Source organism: Dipteris shenzhenensis, chromosome 10 (assembly GCF_047967505.1).
Source record: "Dipteris shenzhenensis isolate YYH24624 ecotype China chromosome 10, Dip_SZ_1.0, whole genome shotgun sequence".
Taxonomy (NCBI): domain Eukaryota; kingdom Viridiplantae; phylum Streptophyta; class Polypodiopsida; order Gleicheniales; family Dipteridaceae; genus Dipteris; species Dipteris shenzhenensis.
The window spans coordinates 26362507-26385653 of NC_141605.1; the positions used below are offsets into that span (position 1 = coordinate 26362507).

Below are 23147 nucleotides of genomic sequence, written 5' to 3' on the forward strand. Positions count from 1 at the left end.
ATAAAAATTCTGATTTCTCAGAAAAAACCTGCTCTATCAAGAGCCAGAAGCACTCACAATAGTGCTGTTTTTTACTGTCAAAAGAATCTGCAGCAAAACAGTAAATGTCCCTGCAATCACTGTACCTTCTGACAAACTGTACCGTGCTCAAATAGGCATAAAAATTCTGATTTCTCAGAAAAAACAGTAAGTTCAGAATGCAGCAGTTGCTCCACAAGTGCTTTAACAGTGCATAATGAGCTGACAAAGCACAAAACACAGCTGTCCGCACAAAACACAGCTGTCCTGATCACTTCTCCCACCTCAGATGAGGTATTGCACTGATTTAATATGCATAAACCACTTGGCATACACTTGACTGAAAAAAAAAGGGTCCAGACACTTCAGCCTGTCACAAAACCTGCAACAGAAAATGGGATAAATCCCATGCAATCACCCTTCTGCCAAGGGGATAAAAGGCATCTGAAGATCTCTGACAGTAACCCAAGTGCTCTCAAGCAAAATCTGAGCAAAAGCCCTTTGATCTGACACTTGTACCAAGTGAAAACAACCTCAACAGTGAGGTAGCATGCAATGTGAAAATCTCTCTGACAAAATCAACCAACAGTGTAATGCATATACTGCCCTGTGTGGAAATGGCATACACAGATCCCAACGTACAAACACTCAATGAGGAACCTTTTGAGCACTGTCAACGATGGACAGTTAGGGACTGAGTAAACTCGATGCGCCCTGGCCAAGCGTGGCTCAACTGAGGTTCTCTGAGTGTTGCACAAGAAATGTGACCTGCAAGAAAATGTCACCTCCACACTGCGGAAATCGAGGCAAATGTGTGCTCTCTGGCACCACACTACCTCAAGGCATACAAAGCATCACCTGCCGGGCAAAAGCCCTATGATCTGCTCACCTATAAACTGAGATTCAAACCCAGTAAAAGCATATGTCCTCTTGCAAAATCAAGGCATTACCTTCCCAGAACAAAATAACTGTGCAATCAACCACACACTGTGGTTCTCTTTTCCTCAAGCACGAGGTAAATGAAGGTACTTGCTGTACTTTCAAGAAAACACAGTTCTGTGAACTGAAAGATGATCCTGAATCAAGAGGAATGAAGAGCAGAGTGCTCTTTCTCCTCTCTTTCTTCCCCAAACAAAAAAATCTGCGCCTGCTGTACTTCCTGTACCTGCGCAGTGTACGGAATCCCAGAAGAGGGAAAACAAAAAATTTCGAAAGTTTTGCCTTGATGTAGCTCCCTGCAGGTACGGCGGCGTCGTCCGTACTGTACGGACGCCCGTCGTACGGACTGCCGTACAGTCGTGTACCTGTATGTGCGACGCCCAAGAGCTGCTATGCAGCTGTTGGCGTGACGCGGCGCCGCCCTGCTGCAGTTAGCAGCTGCTATACAGCTCGCGCCCGCGCCCGAGCTAGCTCCCGTGCCCTGCTCGATGCCCGCGCCCGCGCCCTGATCCAATGCGTGCCCACGCGCGATGCCCGCACCCGCGATGCAAGCCGTTGCTGCTTGATGCCCGTCCGTACGGATGTACGGACGACGTACGTCCGTACGGCGCTGCTGCTTGCTGGCTAGGTAGAGATCGAGGGGTAAGGGCTAGGCTAGGGTAGAAGGGAAAGGTGGCTCTGATACCAGTTGAAAGGCCTGAAGGGGGAAGAAGAGCAAGAGGGAGAGAGTGAGAGTAAGAGAGAGACTCCAAGTGTGCGGGTGTGAAGTGATGAGCCACACCACAAACTCATTAGTTTTATTAGGATTAGGTTTTGCCCTATGACTGTCTTAAGACAGTCATAGGTGTCCTATCTTTAATAAAGGGGTGGCAATGTGCCTTTACCCCAACACCTACCTGTCCCTAGCGTGCACATGACATACTCCCCTTCCTCAAAGAGCTCACTCTTGAGCTCATAAAAGCTCAGAAGAAGTAATCAACTTGCTAGAAATGATTCACTATTGGTTGAAACCATTAGACTTGATAATCCTACCAAGAGATCCAGCTGCTCATCCGATGAGCAGTAAGTCCTAGTCAAAAAGCAACATCCTTGTCAAATGAACCAACTGGCAACTCTACTTTGACAATGCTACCGGTAACCTAAGGTAGGCACATGCTACAAGTACCCAAGGTAAGCAACAACTTTCAAAGTTGGGCAAAAAATATCTATCATTCGACTTGCTTGCTTTAATCTTGATGTCCTTTACACTGGGAAATTCAAAGACTCGGAAAAGCCCAGAATCTACTACTTGAAGTATAAACGGAATAGTGGTCTCTTTCCAAAAGGAGAAAGTTCAACCAATCGGCACTTCCAAAACTCAGGAGTGAAATCCAATCTACACTTTCAAATTTCGAAAGTGAAATCGAATCTTACCTCCCAAACTTGGAAAGTCAAAATAGCTGCTTTTAAAGCTTGAAAAGCATAGTCGAGGGTCCTAACTCAAAGCAAATCTGACCGGTCAATCTTAAAGTAGCTTTAAGTATCAAGAACCAACATGTCAACATAGATTATTATGATTTAATCCATCTTCCAAAAAAAATGAAAAGATAGTTGTGTGTGCGTAGGCGCAGAGTCCTAAATAAATCTGGATACTCTGGCATAACCCCGTAGCATAAGATGGATTATGGAGTCCCATACCACCATAATACACCACACACCCGCGTGCTATGATTACTACAACACTAGTTTGTGGATCTATCACAAACGATAAATAGTAAATACAAATGGCCAACCAAAAAACAAAAACTGGAAAAAACTTTCGAAAAGTATAACTCAATTCGATATTAGGGAATAGACAACATTTGTGCACTTAGAAACTTCCTTGACTAGCGTCCTAGTTGAAGCATCTGTCTATACCCATCAAATCTTTGGAAACGAAGTGTGTTTCCCTTAACTTTAGACCCTTTCAATGACCTCCACAAGCAAGTAGGAGGTAATAAGAGTCCAAGAGCGGTTGAGTACAAATAAAGGCCGAGATGCCTAGAGATCAAGTCCGAGATCTCTTATGCTTACAAATAACATGGTGTTGATGCTGATAAAAGAAAAGAGGGAAGATAGAGAGAGTGGAAAAAAGGGTGAAAGATAAGCTCAGAAGACTATTAGTTCTTTTTCAAGAGATTCAATGCCCATTCACATGAAGTCTTCCTCTTCACAAAACTCTAGATGCAAGATACATTCAGGGGATCCTCCTCATCTATCAGAGTTATTCCTACCCATTCTTCTTCTATTACTCGTAGAAGCAACGACCAGTAATTTCCATGAACCTCACTAAACAATACCTCAATTTGGAAACCATAAAAAAGAACTCCGAGTACCTCTGAGTCTAACTCCAAAGACAGAATCATATTCAACTTCAAAAAAAGTACTTATGAAACCCAAATTGAAACCAGGACAAGTAGGATCAGAAACAGTGTGGGCTCCAAGTGATGAGCTTATGCATTGGGCTCCAAAGCATGTATCCTCGTACAAGAAACCGAGACAAACCCCCCCACAAAACTGACTGATATCAGATATACAAAAAAAACAGAGAATCCACGATTCAGGATGCATAGGACATTGACGATCTCCAGATCTGCACCACTGCCAAATAACCTCTTCACGGTTCAGTAACAAGTCAACCATGTATAGCCACAATAAACAGTTCACAGTAATCGCTATCACTTTGTGTCTGCTCAAGAACCCAGCCACGAACCAAATTCAGAGCTCCACAAAACAGGTCGCACGTAGTCTACGCAGGCTTTTCTCCAAGACAGAATTGCTTCGTTCAGCGTGTGTGAATCAGCTTATCCATGCATATACGTACTCAATAAGAGTCTCGTTCATGCTCACAAACCAATACCAGCCTGTGTAATGAACCGATTTTCCGGGTTCATTTCTAAATCTCTAATTTCCCTCCATCCTACGACTCTATGGCTGATTTACAGGCCCTTCTACAGCTTTGAAGCTGTAGTAAGCGTCCCGTGACCTCTATGGTGGGTATTTCTTTCCCAATCCTATTCATTTCCTACTCTAGGCTGACCTACCTATGTGCGTAGGACCTATCCTATGTGCCGGTACTGCTCTTCCTATGAGACAGGACCCTCCTTCCAATAGAAGGGGTGGAAGATGGGATGTGACCATACGAGTGGTCATATCTCATTAAATGTGCCCCTTTGATTCTCCCTAAGACCTAGGTTAACCTTTAGACCTTAGGTACTAGGGTTTCTAAGGTTCCTTGACCCCTCTTCCTACACTTTAATTATTATAATCCGCTTTTGCCCCTAGGCATTGACCTATAACTTAACATAACCCTTTTTCCTTCCTATCTCACTCAATATGTCTCCGATTTCAAAGCCGTCTGAACGAACGTTTGCCACTCCAACATACCTCGTGTCAGTTCAACCATGATCGAGATCATCCACGATAGGGCAGCTCTGATACCAACTGACACAACCTTGCAGGATCTAACCCTATCGAAACCTTGGTCTACCACACCAGAATCCTATGCAGGCAACTCGCCACCCAACCATGATGCTCACGGGTCTTGAACCCATAGAATCCGAGCATCCCCCCCGAGCCATAGGCTAGAGATCCTCATGGGAACTGCCAACCCTGCAAGCCATACCTCACCCTTGGTGTCCCATACCTTCCTCAAAGAGCAGTGGTATTGTTCTTTCTACGATGTATGCATGATGCAGGAGATGTGGCACAATGGATTAAATCCTTGCTTAAGGGATGTTTTGTTGAGGGTTGTTATAAGGCAGATAGAGGATTCTGTGAGGTCATTTTCACAGATGTCCAATATAAGCTACAGATCTTACAAAAATCTCCTCTCTTTTTGGGAATCAGTTGGTGCATGTCTATCCTTGGATGCCTTCTTTAAGAGAGTATTGGCTGGTTGATTGTCCCTCTTTCGAGTTCTTCATAAACCCCCAAAATTCAGATCATGCAAATATTGGTCTCTCATCTCAAGGTCTTGATTATATGCAATAGTAACATTATCGACTTGGGGCCTCCTGGACAATGCATCAGCCACTCTATTCTGTGCTCCTGGTGTATGTAGAATCTTAAAATGAAGCATGGACAGAAAATCTGCACATCTCATATGCTTCTCTGAAAGCTTAATCTAGGTCAAGAAATACCTGAGATCCATCTTCACCATGAAATCAGCAGCCAAACGGTTGTGTTTCCAAATGGTCAAAGCATGAATAACAGCCAATAACTCTTTTTCATACGGTGTAAGTACCTTTCTGCATCACCCAGTCACCTTCTCTCGTAAGCTATCACATGTCTTTCCTGCTGTAGAATAGTTCCAATGCATTCTCCACAAGCATCACAATCCACATCAAAGATTTTATGCGAGACTGGGATAACGAGAATCGGCTTTGCAGTCCACTTTTCTTTAAGAGTGTTGAAAGCTATCTAAGAATGCTGTTTGGACTGCTTCAGAAGCTCACAATTCGCAGACTTGAGTATGGAGCCCAACTCACAACCTAAGCAGGACTATTTCTGGATTCTGCTGGCCACGAATTGCGAACAGACTTGCTGGTTCTTTAGTAGGAAATCAGTCAATATTGATTGCAAGTTTGGACAGCTCCAAAACGCATAGATTAGTGCTAACAAATTCGCCTCAACTTGTTGGGGTAAAGGCACATTGCCACCCTTTAAAATGTTAAGACCACTATGATTGTCTTAAGACAGTCATAGGGTGAATCCCTAATCCTAATAAAACTCGAGTTTGTGGTGTGGCTCAACACTCATACACACCCACACTTCTTGTGTCTCCCTCTCTTTGTCTCCATTGTTCCACTCCCTCTCACTCTTTCCCTCACAAGTGGTATCAGAGCCACTCTCTCCCTCTCTCCGGTCTACCCCTCCCTCTCCCCTCGGGCCTCGTGCCCTCAGCAGCGGCACCAGCGAGCAGGGCAGCAGAGCGCGCACGCAGCGCGCAGGAGCAGCCGCGCGCAGCTATAGCTGCAATAGCTGCTACCCGCCTACCGGCGGCCGCAGCCAGCGCGCGCAGCGCGCAGCACCGGCCGCGCAACCAGGCTGCACAGGCAGCTGTACCGGAGCGACCAGCCGCGACAGGTACGGCCAGCCGTACCGGCTGTACGGAAGTCGTACAGGCAGCCGTACCGTACCAGCTGTACGGATGCCGCGACAAGCAGGTACAGTTCGAAATTCTTTTTGGGGATCCGTGCCCTCGCAGGTACAGGGTACAGCAGGTACCCTGCGCAGGTACAGCAGGCACAGATTTTTTTTTGGGGGAAGAAGGAAAAGAGAGAGCACTCTGCTCTGCATTCCCGGAATTTTTTTTTTGGTTCTAAAACTATGTGTTTAAGGTACAGCAAGTACACTCGTGTCCCTTGTGCTTGAGGTGACTAGTGCCACAGTGTGTGGTGGTTGCACAGTTATTTTGTTTTGGGGAGGTCAGATGCCTTAATTTGCAGAGGGCTTTTATGCTTTTGCTGAGTGCAAATCTCAGTTTTCGGGTGACAATTTCAAAGGGCTTTTGCCTGGAAGTGTATGCAGTGTATGCCTTGAGGCAGTGTGGAGCCAGGGTGCCCACATTGGTCTTGTTTCCGCAGTGTACTCAGTGACATTTCTTGCAGGTCACATTCTGTGTACGACACTTTGAAAATCTCAGTTGAGCCACGCTTGGCCAGGGCGCATCGAGTTTACTCGGTCCCTAACTGTCCATCGTTGACAATGCTCAAAAGATTTTCTCTTCAGTGTTTGCACGTTGGGATATGTGTTGTTACTGTGTACACAGGGCCGTTTATGCATTACATTGTCAGGTGAAAGTGCCAGGAGAGCGCTGTATTTTGTATGCTACCTCAGTGTTGAGGTGTTTTTCACTTGGTACAGGTGTCAAATCAAGGGGCTTTTACCGAGCTTTTGCTTGTGAGCACTTGAGTTACTGTTTGAGAACTTCAGATGCCTTTTATCCCCTTGGCAGAAGGGTGATTGTTTGGGATTTGTCCCATACTTTGTTGCAGGTTTGTGACAGGCTGAGGTGTTTGGAGCCTTTTTCAGTGGACAAAACAGTGTATGACAAGTGGTTTATGCATATAAAATCAGTGCGATACCTCATCTGAGGTGGGAGAAGTGTCCAGGACAGCAGTGTTTTGTGCTTCGTCAGATGATGATGCACTGATAAAGCACTTGTGGAACAGCTGCAGCATTCTAAAGTTACTGTTTTATGCCTATTTGAGCACGGTACAGTGTGTCAGAAGGTACAGTGACTGGAGGGAAAATTTTCTGTTTTGCTGCAGATTTTTTGACAGTAAAAAAAAAAAACAGCACTATTGTGAGTGCTCCTAGCTCTTGATAGAGCAGGTTTTCTGAGAAATCATAGTCATTTTTTGACTTACAGGGAGTCAGGCACTTTCCTTATCTGATATGGCATCAGGGGGAAGTGAATCTTCAATACTGAACATAAAGAAATTGGAAGGGGCACACAATTATGCATTATGGGCAGAACAGTGTTTGAATGTACTTCTGCTAAAGAAGATTTCTAAGCCCATAAGGGTGAAGGGTGTCAAGCCATCTGGGATGGCAGATGATGAGTGGGAGGAGCTTGATTTGTCCGCAAGGGCAGCTATCATGCTTACTCTCACTGATTCTCTTGTGTTCAATGTTCAGGCAGAAAAGACCTCTTATGGCCTATGGCAGAGGCTAGAAGAGTTGTATGCCCAAAAGAGCTCAGCCAGTAAGGTTTATTGGTTGAAGAAGCTTGCCGACCTTCGCATGAAGGAAGGTACAGCTATGACCTCACACTTGAGTGAGTTCAATGCCATCTTTACTCAGCTTATTGCACAGGGTTTGAACTTGGACGAGGAGTTCAAGGCTGCATTTTTGCTGTGTACACTTCCTGAGAGTTGGGACACTTTTAAGACAACCCTGTCTAATTCAAATGTCACTCTTATGTATGCTGATGTGGAGAGCTCTCTCCTTATGGAGGAGATGAGCAGGAAGAATAATGCGGGCAGCAAGTCTTCCAATGCTTTGCAAGTACAGGAAAGAGGTAGCACTCAGCAGAAGGGGAGATCTGCTAGCAAGTCCAAATCTCGCAGTCAGTCCCGTGGCAAAAATGATATTGAATGCTTTTACTGTGGCAAGAAGGGACATGTGAAGTCTAAGTGCTTCAAGTTTATACGGGATCAGAAAGCCAAGAAGGCTGAGACAAAGGATGCAGGCAGTGGAAGCAAAGGCAAAGGCAAGGCCAAGGCAGATGACTTGGATGCAGTGAATGTTGCAGCAGAGGACAGTGACAGTGACAGACATGATGTATTATGTTCTTCTGCTGTAATTGCACATACATTGATTATTGATGGCCATGACATGCACACCTGGCTCTTGGATTCAGGTGCTTCTTTTCATGTTACTCCTCATAGGGAGTGGTTTGCTTCCTACACAGGTACTCATGGAGTTGTTCACCTTGGGAACAACTATGCATGTCAGATTGCAGGGATTGGCAGTATACAGATAGTATTCCCTGATGGACGCATATTTATGCTTGATGGTGTTCGCCATGTGCCGCAAATCAAGAAAAATCTGATTAGCACTGGCTTGTTGGATGACAGTGGTTACCACACCACACTTGGGGATTCCAAATGGGTGATTACTGATGGCCAGGTTGTAGTGGCTGAAGGTTATAAGAGTGATACCTTGTACCCTCTTTATGTTTCCAGTGCAGGTAATCATGTTGTTGCCATAACCGAGCTGCCAAAGGTTTCATTGTGGCATAGCCGGTTGGGACACATGTCCGTTAAAGGAATGCAAGAACTGTCACGTTTGGGTTATCTGCCATCTCTTTCATTCTCAGATTTGCCTACTTGTGAGCATTGCATATTTGGCAAGCATTCTATGACTCCTCATAAGAGGAGAACTCCCCAGAATAGAGCACCGCTTGATCTAGTGCACACTGATTTGTGTGAGATGCCACAGCTATCACTAGGGTGCAAAGTATTTCATTACTTTTATTGATGATGCCACACGCAAAGTGTGGGTCTATTTCTTGAAGCATAAGAGCGATGCCTTAGATGCTTTCAAGAAGTTTGTCGCTCAGGTTGAGAATCGGACAGGACGCAGGCTGAAATGCCTCAGATCCGATAATGGGGGTGAGTATGTGTCACATGCTTTTGTACAGTTTTGCGAAGCAAAGGGCATTAAACAGGAACTCGCAGCCCCTCATAATGCATCTCAAAATGGTGTGAGTGAGCGGATGAATCGAACTATTCAGGAGAAAGTTCGATGTATGTTGTCTTATGCTACATTGCCCCATGGCTTTTGGGCAGAAGCCGTGCAAACAGCAGTTCACCTAATTAACAGGTCGCCGAACAAGGCTTTGGAGTTGAAAGTGCCAGAGGAGGTGTGGTCTGGCAAGCCACCTTCATATAAGCACTTACGTGTGTTTGGCTGCGAGTGCTTTGCTCATGTACGCAAAGAACTGCGCACCAAACTGGAACCAAAGTCTTTCAGATGCATCTTTATGGGTTACGGTGACGAAGGTGAAATGGGGTACAGGTTATGGGATCCTGTCAAACGGAAGATTATACGCAGCAATGACGTCATCTTTAAAGAGGATAGTGTACACAAAGAACCCGTGCAACCTGTGGAATACAGAAGGGTTGTTTATGATGATGTCGTACAGCAAAGAATGCCCATTAATATGCAGCAGCAGGCTGCTGTAAATAACCCTGTTCAAGAGGGTATACAGGCTGAAAATCAGCCAGACAATTTTGCCAATGATGCACCACTGGATATGCCAGCAAATGGCGCTGTAGAACAGCCAAATATGGTGGTACAGCCACCCGTCATGCATGACGAACAGGCTAGACAGCAGCCTAATATGGAACATTTTGTTAGGAGGAGCACCCGTGTACAACGGCCTCCTGACAGGTTTGTTCCAGGAGCCAATAATGTGGCTGATTTTATCATGCTGACAGATTGTGGTGAGCCTTCCAGCTTCAAGGAAGCTATGGGAAGAATTGAGAAAAGGAAGTGGGAGAAAGCCATGCAGTCAGAAATGGACTCCTTACTTCAAAATGATACATCGGACTTGGTGCAGCTACCTGCAGGCAGAAAGGTTTTGCCGTGCAAGTGGGTTTACAAAGTCAAAGTGGATTCAAATGCTTTACCGAGGTATAAGGCCAGATTGGTTGCCAAGGGATTTAAGCAGGAGAAGGGCATTGACTTTGATGAGATCTTTTCCCCTGTAGTCAAGATGACTACTTTGAGAGCAGTGTTAGCTCTTGTTGCTCATGAGGACATGGATTTATGTCAGATGGATGTGAAGACTGCTTTTCTTCACGGAGATCTCCATGATGAGATCTACATGAGTCAGCCAGAGGGATATGCTGTTAAAGGGAAAGAGCAGCTTGTGTGTAAGCTCAAGAGGAGCTTGTATGGACTCAAGCAGGCGCCAAGAGAATGGTACAAGAAGTTTGATGCCTTCATGCAGTCCCAAGGGTATCATAGGTGTGAGACCGATCACTGCTTGTACACCAAACGGGCAAAGGATGGCAGTTTGATGCTACTCATTCTATATGTAGATGACATGCTGATTGCCAGCAAATCTCAGCAGGAGATTAGTGCTTTGAAGAAACAACTGCATAAGTCTTTTGACATGAAAGACTTGGGTGATGCAAACCACATTCTTGGTATGCGGATTATTCGTGACAGGTCCAAGGGACTTTTGTTTCTGTCACAGAAGGAGTACATTGACAAAGTACTGCAGAGGTTTAAAATGGAGGGGGGGAAGTCTATTAGTACAGCCCCAGATCAGATGATGATAAGGCTGAGATGGCCAAGGTTCCGTATGCATCTGCAGTTGGTTCTTTGATGTATGCCATGGTTGCCACTCGTCCGGATATTGCTTTTGCGGTGGGAGTCATCAACAGGTATATGGCAAATCCAGGCAAGCGGCACTGGGAAGCAGTGAAAGGCGTCTTGAGGTATCTCAAGGGTACCAAAGACTTGTGCATATGCTATGGTAGGCAGGATGCATTGGTGCATGGTTTTACAGATTCAGACTATGCAGGGAATGCAGATAACCGGAAGTCTACTACCGGTTATATTTTCACATTTGCAGGAGGTGCTATATCATGGGTGTCTCGGTTGCAGGAATGCATTGCACTGTCAACCACTGAAGCTGAATATGTTGCAGCCACTGAGGCTTGCAAGGAAGCAATATGGCTTACTCGGCTGGTGGGAGATTTGGGCATTACAGGAGATATGCCAGTTTTGCATTGTGATAGTCAGAGTGCTATCATGTTGGCAAAGAATCCGGTCTTTCATCAGAAGACCAAGCACATAGATGTGAAATACCATTTCATCAGGGAGGTACTGGAAGACAAGCGGCTTGAGCTTGTGAAGGTGCATACTGATGATAATCCTGCAGATTTGCTCACTAAGAGCTTGCCTACAGAGCGGTTTGCACATTGTCGCCGCATCATGGGATTAGGATGAGACCATTCTTATTTTATGGTCTTGTATACAGTAATTGTATATTGCTGTACTTTTTTATTCTTTTCTCCCCTTTAGGCACATTGGCCTTTAGGTGGGAGGTTGTTGGGGTAAAGGCACATTGCCACCCTTTAAAATGTTAAGACCACTATGACTGTCTTAAGACAGTCATAGGGTGAATCCCTAATCCTAATAAAACTCTTGAGTTTGTGGTGTGGCTCAACACTCATACACACCCACACTTCTTGTGTCTCCCTCTCTCTGTCTCCATTGTTCCACTCCCTCTCACTCTTTCCCTCACACAACTCAGAAAAATCTGGAGTATTTGCTGGTCGGTGCACTGGATAGTTGACTTGAAACGGAAATCGATGATAGATAGATAGATAGATGGATAGATGGATTGATAGGATGATAGGATGATAGGATGGATGGATTGATAGGATGATAGGATAGGATAGGATAGGATAGGATAGGATAGGATAGGATAGGATAGATAGATGGATAGATAGGATAGGATAGGATGGACAGGACAGGATAGGATAGGATAGGATAGGATAGGATAGGATAGGATGGGATGGGATAGGATAGGATAGGATAGGATGGATCGGATGGATCGATAGATAGATAGATAGTTCTCATAGCTAGATAGATAGATAGTTCTCATAGTTAGAAAGATAGATAGATAGATAGTTCTCATAGTTAGATAGATAGATAGTGGAGAATGGATTGCTCTCATTTTTCTATAAACCAAGCATAGGTTGGGAAGTGATTTAACCATATGAGAAATACAGTTTTAAAAACCATGCTTGGAAGACTTATTTATTGGCATGGCAGCAAGATAAGGCCAAGATAGTAAAGCCATTTTGCAAATTACTTCCATGTTCAGCCACAAAAGGATAAAGGAAACAAGCTCATTCATTTTCTCTTGGATTAAGTGCAACATTCAGTGGTGTGTTTTGAGGCCAACATCCAGGGTCGTATTGTCACACATTAAAGCCCATAATTTGAGACAATTTGAGACTTAAAGACAGGTGTCATCATACAGAGGCCACAATTCTTCCTTGAATTTGACAGCAAATAGTAGGTTATGCGAATGTAGGAAGAAGTATGGCAAGCATAAGGATGGTTCGACCAAAGAATCTTATCATTGCAACTTCCGTGGTATCTTGTCATAGAGTGGCAATGGAAGGAAAAGGACTAGATGCTTTTGTTGTCACTTGATAGGCCATTAAAGAAAGGCATGCTTGCACCTCCAGGACACAGCAGTGGCCTCACATTTGAGTTTCAACAATTCTAGCAGCCTATCAGCTTGAATAGATCTTGGGTCGGAGAATATGAGCAAAATAGGGAAGAGATCACTAGAGTTTTTAAATAGACCATATAGAGTTTACAAAGGACCATGTTTCTTAGGAGTTACAAGTTAGACAGGGATACATAGACACACTCTTATTCAACTCCACAGAACACATGATTTGGTCTTTGTCATGTACCTCCTGCAATGCCATGTACTTCTGATAGCTGGCTGTGTTTACGCTCAGCTGAGGCACACAGGAGCTGCTAAAGGCTTGTGTAGATAGGCGGTCAAGAGCATGGGATGGCTGGAACTGCAGTGAAAGAGCAGTACAGCAGACAGCGGCAGGCGCTACAGCACATGGACTGCTACGTATTATCTTTCCTTGCTGCACTATGAAGCAGTTGCCACCAACATCACATTAAGTAATTGCAAACCTGTCAGACCTGCCAGCACTGCCATGGGTCGCCGCTCCTGCAGACAGCAACAGCAAATCATCACAAAAACACACCAAGCCCCATCGGGTTTACACTTCACCAGCTGCTGTGCATCTGCACATTATACGTGACCAATGGGCCAACGTGAGGATGAGGTCACTACCTTCAAGAGCACTATCTTGTGAGACTGCATGCTGCTGTGTCCAGTGAATTGCAAGACTAATCCTAGGTCCTTATCCATCACACTGCATGGGGTAGCCCAGGTCTGATGCACTTGATTGCTTGACTAAGTAAAATGGTCAGAGCAATGAATGCTTAAAGTCCTGCTGCTATGAGTAGATTATGGTGAGGCTGGTTGAGCAACCCATGCCTGGTACATTGTGGTTGCTTTTTTGCTTAGGCCAGAATATTGTAAAATGCAATGGGTGAGTTGCATCCTGGGAAACATGCTGTGTCAGTATGCCATTTTCCCAGATGAGCATATGCACTAATGAGTTCAAAGCTGGCTACTATCAGCTGTTAGAATGAGAATGGGAATGGAAATTAGAAGGAAGCCTCAAAATGGGACACCACATTACAGGTGACAGTACACCACTTCATACCATATGCCACGCTCCTGCATATACAAAGATGTCGAGAGGCTTAAAGAAAATTCGTCCTTGTCCATGTGTTGTACATGTAGCAACTCTGACGGCCACATCGGGTGAGGATGGCCAAGGATGGAAACATTCCTTGCTCTTCTAGTATTGGAGCATCAGGATGTTCTCAGGCATGGAAATGTGGCGCTTCTGAAATTCCTTTAGTCCACAAGGGGAAGAATTTAGGGAATCACACATACAAAAGTATGGGATCATCCCATAACAGGAACAAATGTAGTGACTGCTTTTACTAGAGAATGGGCTATGTTCTTCACAGGTGCCAGCTTTCTAGTTTTAGCCTTCATTGTGATTGAGAGTCTCCTTTGCTTGTGAGGAAAAAGAACCTTTTTCATCTGGTGCTATTAAGAATATATGGTATGCCTAACACATGTAACCTGTGCACGGTGACGCATCCACTATGAGCCAGCCGAAACGGAAACGGAAGAAACGGAGTTTCCGGCCCCTGCCAAAACGGAAAGGGAAGAAACAGCAATATGATACAATTTATGTATAAAAATTTATTTTTTATACATAATATAATTATCAATAGAGTGCAAATCATACATAATACAATTATCTATACTTGAAGCTTCAAGCATCAATGCATCATTCATGCCTCTATGATTCTAAATTCTTGAATGATGCTTCAATAATCTGAAATCAACATGTATCATGACTAACAAGTTTGACATTACAAGAATCTGAAATTTAGAAGTTTGAAGTACTTTAAACTTAGCACACAAGTTGAAACTTGAAACTTGAAACTTGAAAGCATCCAATGTCTAGACTCCATAGATGATCATGATTCATGATCCACAAATTCCATGATCATGACTCATGAGTCATGCAAGACTCAAAATAAAAGCACCCATGGATGATATAAAAAAAAGCAGCTGCCACCTGGCACCAAGGTCCAAAGTATACTCAGTAGTAAGTACTGTATCTACTATCATAAAAAAAGAAATAACATAGCCTAGGAATCAAGATGCATCATGCTGTAGCCTGCAGGCTGCTTGCATGATGCATCTGAAGTGTCATGACTAGGAGTAGGCTAGCACTATAGTCTGTACAGTCGTAGTCAAGTGACAAGGACCAAGGTACATCACTACTGATCATTTGCATCATCCATGGACTCCTCGTCATCGTCATCCTGTGCCTCCTCAGATGAGCCTGAGGCATCTGTGTCACTGTCTGAAGAAGAATCATCAACATCAGGAGGGAGACATGGACCCAATAAGCATCTCTCGGCATTGAGGAGGATGGAGAGGTGAGGAGGAGGATGGAGAGGTCACAAGTGAGAAAGGATGGAGAGGTAGAAGGAGGATGGAGAGCTCAGAGGTAAAAGAGGATGGAGGGGTGGAAGGAGCCTAGAGGATCAGAGGTAGAAGTGAAGGAGGATGGAGAGGTTACAGGTAAGAGAGGATGGAGAGAAGAAGGATGGAGGGATGGAGCGCAGGCTGCCAAGCTGCAGCTTGCAAGATGGAGAAGATGGAGAGAAGGATGAAGAGGATGGAGAGAGAAGGATGGAGGTCGGAGGAAAACGCGATGGAGAGTCCAAGAGCAAAGGATGGAGGGATGGAGAGAGCTTAGAGAAGGTGGAGAGAGCAGCAAGGATGCACAGAGGAGTGCGATGGGCGGGAGGCGGCGAAAAAAGGAGCTAGGTGGCGAAATCACGATTTTGGGGGTCTAGGTCAAAAACAAGTTTTACGAAACGGTGTTTCTTGAAATGAAGAAACGCCGCTTCCGTTTCCTATCAAGAAATGGCCGTTTCTGGCAACTATGATGTGATGTAAGACTGAAAATCTGTATTGAGATACATGATGTAGTCATGCTGTTTTGCGTACCCTCTCATGTACATCACTGGGGCAAAGCATAAGTTGCATGCAGGTGTTGACCTTGTCTCTAAAAATGTGCCTGGGATTCAATACAAGAAATCATGAAGTTGGCATGTTCTGACTGATTTACATAATGAATGCCAGTCAATTTAGTGACAGTTTATGTGCAAACTGAAGTCTATTCATAATCCTGGCTTGTTGGATAGAACATCCCTACAAGATGAATGCCATCCAATATAGTCACATTTTATTTTGCAAACTGAAGTCTGCAGGGAACTGGCGGTCTACAAATTTTGACTGCTTTTCTTGTTTTCTTGATTGTACATAGGTCCTTGGGAATGCAAAGGGAGCTGTGGCGGTTGTGGTTTCCATTCTTCTATTTCGCAACCCTGTCTCTGTTACTGGCATGCTTGGCTACACTCTAACAGTGTTTGGGGTGATAGGCTATGGTGAAGTAAAGAGGCGATGTAGGTAATTATTTCAATGAAGGTAAGAGTCTCTGCTACATCTAAATCACAGGGTCCTTACAGCCAGCTGCTTTGTTCTGGAAAGGATCATGCATCAAAGGGATATGTTCCAGAAACAATCATGCTTGGGCTGTATCTTTGTACACTTATACTCCACATTGGATCTATTTCCAGTATTTGATTCTTTTGTACGGCCCCCTTCACCTTCTGGATAGCTAATCCTTTTCCAATCCAAGCTGTATTTTCTACTCAGTGAGTTCTTAAGACCTGCTTGGATGCTCAAGGATTATCATCAGCATTGGTTAACATTACAGCAACATACAGGAGTCTTATTTTTTAAACATAGTAGATTTGCTGAGGCACTCTGCTCAGGATAGCTCATTGTAAAACCTGCCAGAGCATTTTTTCTTCAAGGTTAAATACACCACCACGTTCGTGATAAGCAGATGCTCTCGAGCAGATTTATGATCATCTTAGCAGCATTGGCACTGCATTGGATTTATATTTAATGCAGGCATCTTCTTGCTCATTCATGAAAAGGAGAACATGAGAACTGTGGACTTCAAGAGACATTGGGGCCTCATTAGAGTTGGTTTTTATATTGTGTTTCTTATCTTGATATTGAACTTTGAAAATTGTCTGTTCTTTATGAGGAAGCTTTGTAGAAGGGAGGATTGAGCAGGTTTACGAATTTGCCTTGTTTGTTATAAGGACTTGGTTTCAAGTAATGTCTTATGATCACGTGGGTTTCACTACAAAGGAATCTTACATTTTTAAAAAACATCTAAACTGGAGTATGTAATATCGAGTTGTAGAATAGGGTTCTAGAATTTCTTTAAAGAGATTTTACCATAAAGGTAAGCAATTGGTAAGCTTTGGGATGCAGTTTCTCAAGAGCCATTGAGGCCTCATTATACATTGTTTTTGAAGTGATTTCCTAGAAGCTATTCCAAGTTTTTCTCATGCTTACTAATGGGTCTCTACTTAATTCAAAAATTTATTATCTCTTGACTCAGAAGTCCAATTCATCTCGGCTTTTTTGCATCAGGCTTGTAATTTTGAGATCTAATGGACTCAGCATTTCGATTTGGCATTGAATCAACAGAAAACCAGGAATTTGCAGAAGTGGTATATGAAATTCATTCCATTAAAGCAATAAGGGTCCTAATCTAATCAATCCAATTAATCCCTCCCCCTCCCTTCGCTCGGCCTCACCACCTGCTCCCGCTACTCCGCCTTGCAGCCTCTCACTACCTCTGTTCCTCCATTCCCTCTGCCTTGCCGCCCCAACCCCCCTCTCTGAGTCCCTCCGCGCACCCTAGCCTGCCCCCTCTCTCACTCGCTGCGCATCCCCTGCCCCCCCCTTCTCCCTTCCCTCCCCCTCCCCCTCTCTCACTCCTCCGCTCAGCAAGCTGTCTTTCCAGTCAAGTCGCTGCCAAGTCTTCCTTGCCGAGCCAAGTGAAACTTGCATCTCTCAGACCTTTCTTTTCTAATTGTTCAGTTTTCCAAGAATTGGACACAAAAAAATTTGCCCAGGTTTTTTTAGTGGAATTTTGCCAGGGATCTCCGGGCTACAGCAAGCTAGGCGGTGGGTGGGGTGGAATCCTTGAGAAGCAACAGCAAAAGAGCGAGTGAGGTGACGTTGCATGCCATGATCAATATTGGGGAGACCGGAGAGGCTACATAGGCTATATGAAAGGTTGGAGGAGTGAGCTAATTGCTCATGATGGAGGTGAAGCTGCTGTTGTTGAGCGATGGCTATTGCGAGGTGATCATCCTGCGAGGAAGAGGAAGTTGGCTTGGAAGTAGTAGAAGAAGCTCTTGGCTGTTGCTTGTGCTTGGGAGGTTTAGCGAGCTTGATGTGGAGCTGATGGCCGACCTTGCAGGGATGCTCCAAGCAGCGGTGGGCAGAGGCAAAAGACTTGAAGATGGCAGGAAGGGCTAAGTCTTGAAGTGGAAGCGGGAGATCTTGCGTCGCCGTGGTGAGGATGGGGCCGCAGGATATTTGTTGACCAAAGCGAGCAAGGCAAAGTTTTATCCTTGCCTGCATGATTTGGAACTCTATGGACTGAATTGGCATCGGAGACACGTGGATGGTCCCCCTTACCCCCTCTCCCCCCCCCCCTCTCATGCTAATGCATTTTTGGCCTGCCCCTGGGCTAGGCCTTAGCAATGGGGATTTTTGTACGAAGCTAAAACCGATTATAGTAATTCTGAAAATTTGGCCATGATTTTTTCCCCCTTTCTCTCTCTCTTCTTCTTCTTCTCTCTCTCTCTCTCTCTCTCTCTCAACTTTTAGTTTGCCAGGGTAGGCCTCTTGAATGTATTCACTTGTTAGCTTAGAGAGAGGCCTCTCTCTAAGCTAACAAGTGAATACATTCAAGAGGGTAGTCAACTTTTAGTTTGCCAGGGTAGGCCTCTTGAATGTATTCACTTGTTAGCTTAGAGAGAGGCCTCTCTCTAAGCTAACAAGTGAATACATTCAAGAGGCCTACCCTGGCAAACTAAAAGTTGAGAGAGAGAGAGAGAGAAGAAGAAGATAGCCCCCCTATTATGGAGCTTTGTGAATCTTCTCTTTATTAGGAAGTTTGGCAAGATTGTGTTTTTTATTGTGAGGATTATTGTTTCCCATATTATCATATGATATTGTTGTGTTCACTTTGACTAAGAATGGTAGCAATCTTTAACATTTAAATTTATGAAATATCTGGAGTACTTTCCACAATTGGGTATAAGAATTTTGTGGTGGCTTTAAAGATACATTAGAAAAATGGTGCAGCTTGATGGTGAAATTTTAAATGGATTTCCATCTGGTGCATGGGTACTTTGTTGGATTTGGGTAGGTGCTTTCATACCAGGTGAATTTGTATTGGCTTGCTTATGCATTGGGTCTTTTGTTTGTTGGAGTGACAATAATTATATAGAAGCCAATCATTCTTCTGATGATTGCAAGTTGTGCAAGTTCTTTGTGTGAGTTGCGAAGGCTACTCAAATGTCTTATGGGGACTCATGAGATCTAAAAGAAGTACACAAAGCTAACATTCAATTTTGTAACCACCGAGTAAATATATGAAATTGGTGTCCTAAAATAGCTTTGTTCTTTTTCCCTTTTACCTCGTCTTTATGGGCAATTTTCCTATTTCATGACTTTGAACGCCTCTAGAGATTAATATGTTATAGTGTGTGTATAGTGGTTGATTAATGTTTGAGCTCATATGACTAAGGAGAACATTAATTAAGATATATTTCAGTCAATTGCAATTCGATAGAAGATCTCCTACATCATGAATGAAGCCTCTCAAAATTACAAAAATATAGCACATGAGTACTTTTTTATTTTGACATGTCAAGGACTTGCACCAACTTTGAGTGTGGTGCTAGTATTAGGATTCCAATTATACATGATCAAAGGTAAATCCATATGGTCATGTATAGGTTGGAAAATGTTGGAAGACAAACATTGGGAGAACCTTATTTACACCAAGGCACCATCAAAGATTTAAGGAAAACAAGTGATTTTATTTAATGAATAACATAATGAGTTAAAGGATGTGCAATAGCATCCCCTTTGACCTTATTGCCAAGCAAGTTGGGTTTGGTAATATTTTGTTTCTTGGTTTACAACCACTTGTGGCCAATATGGAATGGAGGCATCTTGTCACTTGAAGCTTGAGATGACATATGCTAGAGTTTGCTTTTCAATACTTGATGATGGTATTTTTTGTCGAAGTTTTTTTCTCTAGCATTTTAGATAAGGAAGGAGATAAACATGTTTTGTCAAGCTTGTGCTTCTTGGTATAGATCACAATTCTAGGACGTAATTGTGTTTACTTTTTATGTGAAGTAGTACTAAAGAGAGATTTATCTTGGTGAATGAGAGAGGGCTTTGATGTAACAAAGGCGAAGGAGTTAAGGTCCTAATAAACAAGGCGAGTAACCTTGTAGGGCCTTGTTATGGCCTTGTTAACACTAGTTTGGTAGCATAACAGGACATAAAAGTGTCTTTTTGAGGTTTTTGGAAAGATTGATTTATCAATTAAGAAGAGTGGTTAGCCTAGCAGGTTGCGTTATACGTCACATTTCATAAATAAGCATCTTTATATACTACACGTAATAGCCACAAAGTGTCATATCTTAACTATAACAATAATATATCATAAGGAAAAGTCACTACAGTACAATAAAGGCTAAAACTAAAATAGATTAAGTGCTCCTAATATCAACTACTAAAACAGGTTCCGTATTAAATCTCATTTTTATAGTTTTGAATTATCATGTATATAAGTGTTCTGCATATAACTTCTTTAAATTGGTATCACTCATTCATGATTAGAGGCACTCTATAAGTATAATTTAAATATATGAAGGTTCTTATGATATCCTTAAACCCTTGTATCTTGAATTTAGCGTGAATTACATCATAAAGAACAATCAATATATGATTTGAATTTGGTGTTCTACATGATTTTGGTCTCCTAAAAACTCACGCTACTCCATAACATCCTATTGAAGACATATATAAAGTATGGTTGAGCTTGGAACTTGTTAGATATGTCAAAGAATTTGCAAAAATCAAAATTTGCCTCGCCATCAGCATTCACTAAAATTACATTTAAGGCCATAGATCGTAATGAGTATGATTATCTACCTCCCAGGAAATATAAACATATGTGTTATAGTTATCCTTAGGCTCTAGGACTTATAAACTCTCTAAGAAAACTCATTCTAATTAAGAAGTATGGCCATTTTATCTAAAACCTGAGAAAACAGCTTGAAATGTCGGTGTTAGGTTGACCTTCAAACTTTAGGTAGAACTCAAATTAATAGGCGCAAGTTCCAATCCATAATAATTCCAAGTTTTTTTCAGCATATAAGCTATTATAGCAAATAATCAAAACCCCAAAATACCTTATCGATGCTTTTGAATAATTCTAGGAAGTGGCTAAGTAACAGGACATAAAAGTGTCCTAGGACATTTTTATGTCCTTCTACCAAACTAGTCTTAAGGAACTATTGGTCCTAGTAGTAAAGGGATATTGGTCTTGGTAAATGAGTTAAGGTTATGGCCTTGTTAAGGAGTTGCATAATAATATCCATATTTACCAAGTCGAGCCAAATGTCTCCTAATGGATGAAAAGCCATGATAAATCACTTAATGGCTTCATGTGGAGTCGACATTTGCCTTAAGAACTTGCTCCTAGATCGTGCGTTGTAGAGAGCATTGTATTGTAGTTATTTCAAGTCTATTCCTTCTCCTTGTCTAACTCATGTGCACACATTCTCCTCTGTGTGTGTGTGTGTGTGTGTGTGTGTGTGTATGTGTGCGCGCGAGGCTAAGTGGCGGCGCTTCGAGAGGTTGCATGTGACTATGGGATCTAGGATGATTGTGGGCAAGCCCTTAGTCTCCCACCAAATCATACAGGTAGAGTTTGGAATGACATTGCTCTAGGTTGATGCCATCTTCCAGATGGTCACTTATTTTCACAGGGTCTGGACCTTACCTAGAGGGGAAATACCAAGATTGGTACTAGAGTCGCCTATACAACTAGTTGAGAGTGGGGCTAGCATGGCTTGGTATGCACACATACCGAAATGGCTTTGCAGCTAGGGCATTCAGATGGATCACCTCACCTCCTTTCAAAACAGTCTAGATGTCCTTGATCCTTTGATCCCACGAGATAAGATCAACCGTATTATACAGTTGGACCTACTCCAACTCTATACATCACTGATTGGGGGGGGAATTAGGGGTTTTCCTACAAGATACGATGCTACTGTGGCCACTTCTTGATAGTATTGGAGGATGTAGTGAGTATCAGATCCCAGTACCTGGAGGACAGATGAGTCTCCCACGCCTTGAAGATTGGCATTGAAAAGATGCAGGTCTCATCCCATTAGTTGAGGATTGAGGCATGGAGAGCCATAAGTACACCTAGGGAGCAGTGGATCGGTAGATTATGCACATTGGAGGAGATGGAGACAAAGGAGCACTTCCTGTGTACTTGCCCCGTTTACTATGAGATCTGAGGATTAGGAGGGGCACGGTTTTGGGCCTCTCTCCAAGTTGATTTACTTCTAGGACCAAGTTTGCATTGGTCACAATTTGATGGAGATGCGATGGCATAGAGACCTTGAGGTGCTGAATCAGCGAGGTGGAGGAGACTGGCACATGAGATTGAGATAGACTGAGCCTAGCGGCATGTCACGGATTTTTACACATTTGAGTCTGCCCCTGGACATAGTAGAGTAGAGGAGGAGACAGATGATACGAGGGCAAAGTGGATGGTGGGATGCGATGATGACAAGGAGAGATGTAGGAGATACATATGATGCAAAGACGGACTAGGGCATGCACGATGGAGGTTTAACCCATCATATCTATATGACAAGGGGGTTGCTCAATTAGAGGTGTCACTATCAACATGGCCCAATGAATACAAGGATCATGGAGACCATGTCCCCAGCCACAAAGAGAGACGTATCGACAAACATAGCTATGAGACATTTTCGTAGCTCATAGGAGAGCCACCTTGGCACCGGTTGGGTTATGTATTTTAACTCTGAGATTGAGTACTAGTTTTTGACTCTTGTACTTTGAGTTTAGTTTAGCATAGTACTTAGCAAAGGTCCTTAGTGAGCCCTCTGCTTTAACCCCACAGTGGCTTGTATTGAGTTATTTTTGTGTTTGTAATTTGTTTCATAGGCATGTGAAGATGGTAATATCCCTCTCTCTCTCTCTCTCTCTCTCTCTCTCTCTCTCTCTCTCTCTCTCTCTCTCTCTCTCCCCCCTCTTCACTCCCCCCTCATCTCCCTTATTCTTGCTCAGATGTGCTTTGCTCTAGCTCTTTCTTCTTGATCTTCATTCCCTCCTCATACTTTCCTCTCTATTCCATCTCTCTTGTCTCTTTGCGTGTGTGTGTGTGTGTGCGCGCGCTCCAAATCTTAAAATCACATTTATTGTTTTAATCCTTAATTTCTCCCCGCCGCCTCCTTTACGTTCACACACCTAAATACACTAAGTTTTTTCGCCTTAC

At 43.4% G+C, this 23147-nt stretch overlaps 1 protein-coding gene across 1 annotated transcript in view; it reads left to right on the plus strand.

Annotated features, from left to right (window-relative positions):
* Window positions 1–16850, plus strand: part of LOC147897618 (putative sugar phosphate/phosphate translocator At3g11320) — a 37000-nt gene extending 20150 nt beyond the window's left edge. The window contains exon 4 of the mRNA XM_087380240.1: window positions 15975–16850. Within this exon, the coding sequence (XP_087236366.1) occupies window positions 15975–16121 (147 nt within the window). The 3' untranslated portion in view covers window positions 16122–16850. The remainder of the gene's footprint in view (window positions 1–15974) is intronic.
* The last annotated feature ends 6297 nt before the right edge of the window (window positions 16851–23147 follow it).